General features: G+C 36.9%; 1 protein-coding gene across 1 annotated transcript in view; it reads right to left on the reverse strand.

Annotated features, from left to right (window-relative positions):
- The window catches only part of POLN (DNA polymerase nu), a 106183-nt gene that overhangs the window by 89456 nt on the left and 4182 nt on the right, over window positions 1-12545 (reverse strand). Inside the window, exons 2-6 of the mRNA XM_055706019.1 lie at window positions 11611-11672; window positions 8018-8506; window positions 7334-7524; window positions 5455-5567; window positions 2228-2385 (exon numbers count right to left, since the gene is read on the reverse strand). Coding sequence (XP_055561994.1) covers window positions 2228-2385; window positions 5455-5567; window positions 7334-7524; window positions 8018-8506; window positions 11611-11672 — 1013 coding nt within the window. The remainder of the gene's footprint in view (window positions 1-2227; window positions 2386-5454; window positions 5568-7333; window positions 7525-8017; window positions 8507-11610; window positions 11673-12545) is intronic.

Below are 12545 nucleotides of genomic sequence, written 5' to 3' on the forward strand. Positions count from 1 at the left end.
TATCCCAGCAGCAGAAGAGTTAAAATGGGGTAATGAATTCCACTGACAGCCCACATGGGTTCTCCATCTGCTCAAGGGCTATTAGCCTATACAGCTTCAGCACTACTTGTGTGGTGAGTAGACAATACGGACACCTACTGTACAGGCTTCCCCTGGGCCTACAGCAGACTTGAACACTGCAAGACTGAGGAAACAGTAGGCTACTTGAAGGCAGGATGCAGAGGGCTCTCTTCAAAGCTGAAACACCCAGATCCACCGGCGGTGATCCTTGTTTTGTAACAGTCTAGTTCTATCAGTGAGGACTTCTCTATACCAGACAGATTAATTGAAGCAGGCCAGTGAAAAATCATCAACCTGTCTCCAGGAAACACTGTCCATGCCCACTGGTTCTGGAACCAACAAGCTGTCTGTTAAATACTATGCTTCCAGCAACAGAGAGCTTACTTGACCCTATTCTGGAGGTGGAAGTAAGCCCAATGACAGGCTTCAATTGACCGCAAGATTCCTTATCAGCAAATGAAGCCATTGCAAGAGCAGTGGGATGTTTAGAACCTGTTTCAGGAAAGGTTTCAAGGTATATGGACTATGACTCCTTTTACTGAGCCTTTTGGCACAGCATCAAATATACGGACAAGCAGCAAGTAGCACATATTTTGTGCTAGAGAGGTGTGTGGGTGAACAGCAGGCTACAGAATAAAACAGCAGTCGTTTTAAGTACTATGCCAGGTATACAAGACCAGCACAATACAACAGAGAGCTTAAATAGAGTAGTGGGGCACAAGTGGATCTCTCTGGGAGTGAAGACAACTTCTACCAGCAAAGTCAGAGCAAGAAGGCTGAAGAGACAAACCTGGCAAAGAGCTAGGATTCACAGGAAGAACTGGGAGCCACTGAGCAAACAAAGAAGCTGAAAAGAAAGTGGGAGAGTCCAGGGAATAACGTAATTGCATAAGGAATCAGGGGTGGGAGTGTGGAATAATCACAGGATGTTAGAGGGACACATTAACTGGGACTTGGGTGAACAAGTCAGCATAAAGACTAGGAGATGTTTGGGGCAAGGAAACAAACTAGACCTGAAGTAGGGCAGGAAGGAAATAAAACTCTGGTATTTAACTCAGAGCTGGGAATCACGATGACAAAGTTGAGAAATGTTAACTAAGAATAGATGTGACAGAAAGAACAAAAGACTGAGTCAAGCTAAGGAAAGAGACAAGATTAAGGATGCTGACTCACAGGAGGGGATATCACAGATAAAAATAACCAAGTTTATTGCTTCTGCCTCTTTGCCTGTCCTCTGCCTGCACTAGTAGCTTAACCCACAAAGGCTATAGCATCTGAACAACTGCAGTTTATGGCTAGTGTTCTGAAGTAAACTGGCTCTGCTCTAAGACCACTTGACATCTGTGGATTTGTATCCTAGAAGCCCTACGTTACAATACTTGTGCCTGAACAAGCAAGGTCTCTGAAAAGTAGGTGGTTTCTTAAATAATAAAAAACCAAACCACAAATCACTAAACCACCGTTTAGTTTGCTACACATCTATTTTTATCATTTAAACAACCCCTGAAGGCTAATGTGCCCAGAGTAGATCACCATGGCCCAAAATACAAATATCAACATTTCATAACATTCAGTAAATAAGTTTCAACAAACAGTAAGACATTTCTATGGGGCTTGGAATAACTTCTCGATAAGTTCATCATGCATTCTCTTATTGAGAATAACAATTTACAGATTTTTCAAACACATGCTTGAAGGTTCACATTTGACTCCCTAGGAACACCTCAGCCTATGATGTGTGCCTTTACCAGCTGTGAAATTCAGCAAAATTGTTAATAACAACTAACTAAATAAAGGCTACAAGTTCACAGGAGTTAAGAGAATAAGACATTAAACGTTTTGGAAAGGAAAACTGAAAAGCAGAGAAGTGGAAAAAAAATAATCAGATTATACATTAATACTGTTGCTGACCACTTTTAAAGGAGAATTTTACAGCTGTTCCTGGAGAATATGACCCCATCTTGGAAGAATGCAGTGAACCTTCCCCTTCTCCCCTTTCTTTAAAATTAGATTTCCAACAAGTAATATTAATGTAGTAACTTTCTTCCTTCAGAAAAGCATTTTCTGTCTTTTTTTTTCTTGCAGTATTTTGTAAGTAAAAGCAATTCTTTCATCATTTCCTCCCCCTTTTAACCCAAGCGCAAACAATTTAAAACAAACTACTTACTGATGCATTTCTCAAAGTGCCCATATCTGTATTTACTGTTTCCATAGAAAAAGGCTTTTCAAAATACTTCTGTAGTAAACATTCAAAAGAGGGAACTGTGTCGCTGGGGTTTATCAGCCATGCTGCAATCCTTGGATCTAACACGACACTACCAGCAACTACAAAAATAAGTTATTTCTGAATAAAAACATTGAAATTACCTCCCATACTGAAAAATACCTATAAAGTGTTGCCTTTCCTTACATACACATCAAACAGACAAGCATTTAAACTACAAAAGTGTTAAAATATTGAATTTGGAGCTGTAACAAATAGTATCATGACTACATAGGAGTAAGTTCAATACTGAAAATTTTTGAAGAGGGGTTTTTTGTGGGTTTGGTTTTTTTCAAGTTTTAAAATGCAAGTAAACCTTTGGTTCTTAAGACTGACTGTAAAAGCCTCTCTTACTGCTGAAAAATTACAAACTGAAAGTTTTTCTTAAGAGTGTCTCCCTCTGGTACCATTTTGTTGTTGCTGTTAACTTGATTGATAGTCACAAAATTGCTGTTTGGGGTCAGAGGAGAGAAGATTTACTTCCTAGCAATCAGACTTCTAAGTTCTTTAATGTATACATGAATTCACATATCAATGCACAATGCATTGTTTCCAAAAATCTGAGCCTTTTGTCCTATAGGATCGTATGTGTTTATACTGCACTTTCTCTCATGTTCACATACATTGGATAGAGCAAGCCTAGTGCAGTTTCATTTCCCTTTTAACTACAATCTCAACATGCGTACTGTAGTATTACAAAGAAGAAAAGAGAAACACTAGTAACTAGAATGCTTTGTAATCTATTCAAAGATGGTCTAAGCAGCCTCTTCAGTATCCCCCAAGTTCAAATGACAGCTGACAGGTGCATTTACAGAGAACTCCATGCTACACAACCTTACAGACTCAGTTACCTGGAAGCAAACTTTAACATCCATAATGCAAGTTACAGCTGCAGGACTATTCTAAAGACAACCAGGCTTGTTGACCTCCACTGACATAACTGTTGCTGAAAAGAACTTCATATGGCTGCTCAGCAAGTGTTAGGGAAGGAGACATCCTGCCCCTGAATCAACCTGAGCTCTGCTGGAGTGGCCAGATAACCAAAGGATACTTCATCTGCATAGTCTCATACCAAGATTTCATGTAGCTCGCTATCCTGACATACTCTGAATACAAACAGCTGTTCACCTCAAAAGCTAACAGATGCTAAGGAACAGCCTTGGAAATTGTCTCAAGGATACCCTCCCGACAGTAGCACTAAGTCCTTCTGTGATCAGAAGGACAGTCTCAGCCCTGGAATCATGCAGCTTCGTAAAGTATGTCAAACTCTGCATTCACTCACAAAACTTTGGATGTGTCCATGGGATTTCCACTGCTTTTTGAACAGGAAGTAATCCCTACAGGAATTAAATGAAACTCTGACAACTATAACAGACAGATTTGCTGTGAACTCAAATGATGCACAGTAAAGAGGCAAACTAAGCAACTCTGCCTCACTGATGGGCAGCAACACTCCACAGCTGATGGCTGTTGGAAAGTGCCAAGAGGCTGCAGGAAGGTTCTGCCTAGTGAGGTGATGGACATTCATAAGCTTAAGAGAAGACTGCATGAAAAGAGCACCGAATTTTCTACCACCACCACTACCACCACCTTACAAAGGATACGCGGAAGAACAGAATCCTGTTACCAAGTAGTCTCTGAGATACCTCAAAGATCCTTTTCTCATATCTCTATTTACAATGAGCACGAGACAGTCTCTAACTGCAAAAGGATAAAGAATCAAACTCCCCAACCATCCATCCATTCCTTCCTTCCCAAGTACAATTTTCACCAAAGGTGAGGGTAGTCATCACCACCAATTCAGTCTTGGAGAAAGGAAGACATGTGCAAGGTGAGGAGGAGGAAACTCGAGACAGAACAAAGCTGAAAGGAGTGAAGCAAAACCAGGATCAAACTTGGGTAAGTAAGGAGTCTGCGCTGATAAAAACATACTTTCCTCAAGACTGACATGGTACTCAAATCCTGTCCTTCTACTTCGAAAAATTAGTGAATCTCAATGGCAAAGCATACCATACCTAGTCATGGCTAATGTATGTATGCCAATGGTTAGTACACCAGTTTCAGAATAACGGCAATCATTCAACTGTTTGCAGTCAATATTGACATAGAGAGAAATTTCAGTGTTTGCTTGATTTACAACGATGAGATTTTTACCTTTAAAACAGTAGGGGTTTTGTGTTGCTTTTGGGGTGGGTTTTGTTTGCTTTTGGGTTTTTTGGGGTTGTTTTGGGGTTTTATTTCTTTATTTTTTACAATACAGAAATAATAGGTGAAGAAGCATTAACTTCCAAAGCTTAAAAAAAACCCAAACCATACAACTGGGCAAGAATTCTTTTGGACACTACAAACTTCAAATGCAAATCCTATGCATCAGTTAGGATCTAACCTAGTATTTCTTGTGTGTACAGGAAAATAAAACTGTCACTAGTGCCTGTACCATCACATTTCTTCCCCCCCTCCCACTCCCACGACTACGTGTCTTTTGTCTAGATCTTCACACCAGATTCTAAATCATCATCAGTTTACTGTGATTTACTGATGAAACTTTTCAGATGCTGAACACAAGCTGAAGATTCTCCATAGAAGGAGTCCTTCCTGAAAGATCACACTTATTTTGGAGTAGTATGATACACAGAATGAAGAAAAAAACCCAGAAGATGGTATTTACATCTTATATCTTCTGCTTGTAGTTGCTTTTACACCCCTACAAAAGTGTCTTACTTGTTCCCATCAAAAAACCAAGGACTCATTCAAGTAATTCCTAATTCTGACAACTATGAGCACCTCTGGTATTTATTTTAGTCTTTCCTCTTGAGCAGAGAAAGTTTTTCTAGGGAACATGAAACATGCAGCAGTTTGACTTTTTAAGCTATAGTCATGACTACGTTGAGAGCTTTTGTTTCCACTGGAAGCTATCCTTAAATTATTCAATTATTTGATTCCTACTCTGAGAAGAAATACATCATCTTGACATGCCAAGCCTCTGGCCACAGCCTCCCCCACAAACAGTAGTCTTTCCCATGGTGCTAAAATTCTTAATCACCAATCTAGTTACTTGTACACCTAGTGGTTTTAACAGAAACATCAAAAGCCAGATATTATGGGATTGGATCATAGATTAGATTAATTACCTTGTTTCCAGCTAATTTCATTACCATAAACTTGAAGTAGAGTCCTCAGGAAATCTTTTGCATTGAAGCAAATAATTGGAACTTTGCAATGTAGCATTTGAAACAACACTTGCCTGCACAGAAGTAGTTCATTAACACACACTATATTGCTACTAGATATAGTGAATTATTTACATTATACATTTAACTAGCACCTAATACTAAACAGTTAATACAAGACATGTCTTTATTCCTCTAAGAACAAAATACTGTATTTGAATATTAAATTCTCGATTCAGTAACACCTGAAGCTTCATTCTATAATAAATTAAACATCTTAGCAGGTATGCCTTATCATGCATTCATAAAGAAAACAATTTTGATTTGACACTCAAAATTGAATCCAATCTTAATCCGAAACAGCAACTGGCACCCCTTTAATACACCCAAATAAGATCACAGAGGCTTCTGAATTAATTTAGTATTGTAAAACCACGATTTAAAAAATACTAGACAAACTAAATCACCATCATTGCCTAGTGCTAATATGTTATTTATATCTAGAATGTTTCATCTTTACAACATTTTTCCACTCCTTTTGCAAGTGTCTATAGTTCCCACATCCTTGCTATTTTAAAGAGATTTTACCAATTATATATATTTATATATAGATTTACTAATTGTGTCATTTTTAATAAGGTCTATTTTGGGCAATATAGAAAAACTGTTTTCTTATAGAGCTTTCAAGTTTATCTGTAGAAACCACAGTACCAAGTTTTTGGACATACTAGAAACTGTAGCAATCATAAGGTATTATTGTATACAGTGTAGATCCACTATTAAACAACTGCGCCATTCTTACAACAAATAATTACCTATACATTTCATCTAAATGCCACCCCACTTACTCAACTTGTTTATTATCAAATTTTTACTGTTCATACATATATGCTTTATTGATACTAGTATCAATTCAGACCAACTTAAATTCATACTAACAAGTTATTAAACTAGCTGTCATATAACTCCAATATTACAGCTGGAGAAGTACAGGTAAGTGAAGTGATTTGTTTCCAGTCACAGTGGAAGTGGCAGAGATGCACCTAACAACCAAGTTCAACATCTTGAAAATGAATGCTCTTAATAACCCCAATTCAGCAGTTTACAATAAAGCAGTTACTACTGAAAGTCAAAATATTCTAATGAAGCTTTATGTGACTATTATACCTAAGAATCAGATTCAATTCTCATTTTATCAGATACTATTTCAAAGTTAATAGTGAGAAATAAAAAAGGATTTTGGTTATACTAACTGGAAGTTTAAAATTTAGTCCAACTATTAAACAGATACACAAAGCATTTACTTAAAAAAACTATCTTGCAATTTCTTTGTAACATTATTACTGAACATTAGGAAAACTTCATTAAGGATCTCAAAAGCCACTAAAAAAGTCTATTATGCTCAAAAAATTGAAAGTATCTGCTAAGCTCCAAAAGGATGTTTACTGTAACGACATCCATCAAAAATGTACTAGATAAGAAATGCAGTTCAGGAAACAGAAGATAAGATACAAAAAAGATAAATCTGGATGAAACGTAAGGTTTGTTGCTATATATAAGGTGTTCTGTCCATAAAGGATTTCTAGGTGAATGTAAACAGCTCCTACCAGAATCCCAGTCTAGTTCTATAGGGCTGCAGTTAGCAATATGCTGAGCCCAAAGGAATAGTCTATTCTTATTTGGTTTATATTAGCCCAGGCTTGACACACAACTAACACAGCTAATATGAAATTCAACAAACTTGACATGTAAGGTGATTAATCCTGTGCCAAGTAACCAACATCACCATTGCTAAAAGCCTATGTAAAACAAACCAGTATTTTTTCCTATATGCTCTCACCAAGCAAATTTCTTTTGAGCCTGTTGTTCTTGTTCCCAAAGAGATGACCGTTCAATTTGTAAATAAATTAATCTATCATTTTCATTAGCAGCATTCCAAGTATAATCAGTTGAAGAGTAACTGGGAGGGCAAGGGTGAGCAGTCCGATTCTTCACTAAGACAACAATTCCTTTTACTGATGAGGTTAAGACCTGTTAAGTATAATTACAATAGTGTTTCTTGTGACAGATTTTATGCAACCCTATAAAAAAATATAAAATCCAAAAATATTTCCCAAATATTTTACAATATGAAACCTATTATGTATACTAGAGTTATTGCATACATCATTGACACAGTAGAGGAGCATGCAAATGTTTCAGCCTTGAAACAAAATTTCATTGTGACAGACACAGTAAAAAGCAGGAAAAAACTATTCTAATTCAAACAATCTCACTCAAAGTATACAAATGCCTGTTTAGCCCAAGCAGTTTCTTTTTTTAAGTTTTACTTGGTAATGAAAAATAAAATGTAGTCAGAAGTATTAAGGTTTATCTCATTTTACATTTATATTCTGGTAAGCAATAACACACAAAATTTGTCCAGATTCTAGGCTCCTAATGAACATGGTTTATGTTTCAATCACATGCACAGTTCAAATGGTTCTACAAAACTGACTCTAAACAAAAGACATCATTCACTAACCTGCTCTGAGTTAAGCTGTGAAGAACCATCATGAAATATCATAGTAGTTACAAAAGCCACTGCCTGTTCTATAGTTGCAAGCAATTCTCTTTTTTCTTCATATCCCAAATTCCTGATATCACAAGGACAATTTTTAGAAGACTCTGTTTGTCCAGAATTAACGTTGTATCTTCTTTCATGTGAAGAAGTGTAGGTCTTTATAGGTAATCTTCTTGCTTTCTCTGAAGAATATTTAGGCACATCTTGCTTTCTTTTAAGGGGAGTAGCTATTTTCTTTTCACCGTGTTTCAGGTTTTTTGCTTCTCCTGGAAGATTTCTTTCTTGATATCCCCATGTTGTTAAGTCTAAATCCCGGTAATAGCGCACAATTTTGGTATCTTGACAGCAAAGACTTTCACTGGCATGTACTGTCCTGACTACCTGACCAGCAGTACATTTTTCAGGGTTGGCAGATGTTTTTAACAAGAAAATTGTGGAATCATTAATCTCCTGGAAAAAATGGAATTTAAGTGAACCAATTATTCAGCTTATTAGCAGAAAAAAAATAAACATACAAGAGTTAATTTAGATAAGCTTTGAAGGAAGTGATATCCTATAAAAAATGCTGATACTAACAAAACAGTTTAGGGGAACCACACTGCATGAAACAAAATTCAATTATTCATCAGTAGATTATTTTGTTGATTTGTATTGATTATATTATATTTAAAAAGCAGTGATGATTTTGGATATTAGTCCAATATTCAAGACAGCAAATTAACAACTGTAAGACGCATCTAGTCCAGTAGCCTGTCTTCTACTGTGACTAGGTTATTAGTAGCCTTTATGTGAAGAGTGGAATGACAATTCCCTTCCATCTTTAGCTTCAATATTCAGAGCTTTTTCAATGACAGCTTAGTTTATTAAAGAACTTTTGGCAAGGGACCATAATGACTGCTTTGGAAATTCGAGTGCACTGTGTCAACTGGATCTCCACAAATGCCTTCAAACAAATTACAAGACTGTAAGATATAACAGAAAAATAATGGAAGTTGCACTGAAGTAGTATTATCAGGTCTATGAGTATTATATTCTGCTCTGTTTAATCCACTATGCCCAGAACAGCTTTCTTACTCCAGATAGTCCCCAGGATCCCTTTTCAGAGGTATGCCATTAAATAGCATTAAGCAAGAAGTTGCATGGTAACATTAAAATTCTATTCCTTGATCCTTGATTTTCTTCAGGAATTCTCTTGATATGCTATGGACCCTAGTATTTTCTTACTGTTTATTTTGCTAGTTTCTTCTACAAGCTCTTCAGCTGAGAGACATGATTTTGTAAACAAGAACTCTGGAATGGCAACTGGCAACCTTTACAAGATTCCCCAAGGTAAATATATGTTGAGATATTTTCGGATATACAGAGTTTATCTTCCCTCAATATGCCTCTTATGCCTTGATCAACAGGTCTTATAGGAGCTGGCAAGCTTTCGACTCCTGAGGCATTAGAAAAAATGAGGTATTATTAGTGATGCATTTGCAAGCATCACTGTAAGCTTATTTGGACTATACTATTGTATATTTACATTTAACTTACTCAAATGAGGCAACTATAAAAATACAAAATCTGGTAAGTTCAGCTTTTTGCATAATGACATTTTTTAGTAGTCATCTTCATACTGTCACTTAACCACAGATTTTAATATTTGTTTTAAGTCTCCAATATTCTGTTTTGAATAAATCCCTATACTACCTACAAATGCTTCAGTTTTGGAGGGGAAATTCCATGTATTTACTTTTAAAAGCTCCTTCATTTTTACATAATTTCCTTTTTTGAAATGAAGCATTCCTGCAGCGACTTATGTACCTTCTAATGCCTCAGAAAGATTTCAGTCCCTTTCAGAGCATCTTTCAGCAGGAAGATTTTGAACCCGATCCCACACAGAACCAAATAAAAAACAATTTCTCTTCCGAGTTCTCTAACATTTCCACAAAGCAGCTGTCTCCAGATTTTTAGCCTCAGCGTCATGCATAACTGTCAAATTCACCCACTCCACTGAAAAGTAACTGAAGCCTCTCATAGCTCTTGTAGCACAGCCAGTCTCCTTCATTATGTCTGTTGTAACTACCATTCTAAAAACTATGGAGTTCTCACTTCAAAAGAACCCCAAGTTACTGCTGTGCAGGGCTCCCATCCATTCCATAAGACAACAGTTTTCACTGATCAGAGGATATTGGCCATCTCTATTCAATCTGTATTGACAGAGGAAGCCAGAATTGCAAAGCCAGTAATTTACTTGAGATCATACTTCACAGGATCAACTCTACAGCAAAAGTACAATTAACAGGTTCCAAGTAAACAGAAAAAGGGAGTGAATTAAGCTTTTGCTACTACAAAAAAGAGCAGTGATTGTTCCAAACAAAGACAAATTAATTGCAATGAGGCAATGCTAATCAAAAAGTTGACACTATAAAAAGTTACCATAAGTGGAAAATATCACAGAAGGACAAAATGTTTAAGAGCTGTAGAAAGACAACTATATTCACTCAAGCGTATTCTCCAGTCAAACTGCAAATAGCTTTATTGTTTAACACTGCAAAATTTGAATTAGGACATCAGTAATTAGAGAATCAGGAATAAGCAATTCTCTTTTAAAAGTTCAAAAATAAGAACAAAGCAATTTAATTATCAAGTCAGAATAATACAGCTGAAACTACAATTAACCACAGAGAGAAGCAGCACCTTCCAGGAAGAAGTGATCTTCTATTAGAAATAATTACATGGCTGGAAGTAGAGAAAACAACTCCCAGGATGCAGCTTCATAATTTGTGTGGATATAGGAAATTTCACTAGATGCAGTCAAAATTAGCACATCATCACAAAAAGGGGTTCCACTGCTATTCATGTGCACCCACAGCTGCCCATCTATGTATGAGCCAACTGTAGGAAATTATCCCACCCCACAAAAGAAACCAGTTTTCTGCATCTTCAGCAAGCTGAATGGACTGGCCGAAGTGTGCCACATGCACCAGAGTAAGGAAGGCTATGAAATTTGCAGCTGTGATAGGAGTACACTTGCAGTACCTGCAACTCATTGACCAACTCAATGGATGTTACAATCACAGCCCAAGTTGGGGCTGCCGCAGTTATCCATTCCCATTCTTGCACTGGCACTCACTCGCACTCACATTTAAAATCACAACAAAACCAGAAATTCAGAGAGATCGTTAAGCCTAAAACTAAACTTCCAAATACAAAGTAATTTTTCATATGAATGAGCTCACTTTATGATTATGTCCTAGTGACTGTTCAGCGACAGAGGTTTGAGAACATTTTTAAACTTTGCTAACTATCTAAAGGTGGCAACCTCATTTATTTCTGATCGATCTGCCACAAGAGACTAACTTCCCATAAAAAGGATAAGAGAAGTGCGGCCAAGATTCTCAAGGTAAATAGATGCCAAGTGCAAAATAAGACACAGGGAAGTTACCTGAACTATGAGTGTATGCAGTATACTGTAATAAAGCTTGTTATGAAACAGGCAATCTATAACAACTTCAAACCTGCTATAAAAAGACTGCTTTTAGTAGTCTTCAATCTTACAATATGCTTGCCTTTTCATTTTTCAGATGTGCATCCTTATGACCTAGTTTATTTTCCTTGGACTTCTCTATACCTTTAAAAAAAGAACAGGAAACATTTTACACTACAAATTAATCTGAGAGCACTGCATAAAACTTAGGTTATATACAGGGTTACATTAGACACTTTTACCAAACCCAAAATACTTGCAATAAAATTTTCCATGAAAACCATTTTCCTCAAATTAGTATCATTCATGCTTAAAAAGGCCCTGTAGGTTCCTCAATATGCATATGCAAAGCATGCTCTGTCCCCATTGAGGAAAAATTAATTCAAATTCGTGACAAAGCAGACATTTTCCACAGTATTCTGAACGAGCATTACTATAATACCATAAATATGCATATGTCTTTCTTTCAAGAAAACACATCCCATCTTGGCCAAAGTAAAGGTGGGGGCATAGGCAAGGAAAAAAATGAGAAAAAAAGAAAATAAAAAGCAAAAAACACTCTATGCACGTCACATAGTTCAACTGTTTTCTTGGAACTAGGCAGCATTTTTCCACAATAATTTTCTTCAGTAAAACACTATATGCATATACATCTTTAGCACATCACACCCTACAGAGAACTGATCATGCTTCATCGACAGAGGATAATTTTTTCACATTGTTCATCTTGTGATAGAACAGGTATCACAAGATCAGACAAGAACAGAGAGCAAGAAGAATTCAGACTTATTAAATTGACAGACAGGTAACAACTAGCACCCCAAGAAGCAGGATGGCTATCAGTGCTGGGTCTAAGACCGAGCCTTGGGCCACAGCACCACTGTTAGCCTGGGCCCACCACTGAACTACCAGTGATACTCAGCCTACAGCTCTGAAAGCAGACAGATGCTGTAGTTTAAGGAAGGCTTTGTAAATGCACCTCAGCACTTTGCACCACGCTAAATCAAACTGTTAGGA

The sequence above is a fragment of the Falco cherrug genome, chromosome 1, assembly GCF_023634085.1.
Source record: "Falco cherrug isolate bFalChe1 chromosome 1, bFalChe1.pri, whole genome shotgun sequence".
Lineage (NCBI taxonomy): Eukaryota > Metazoa > Chordata > Aves > Falconiformes > Falconidae > Falco > Falco cherrug.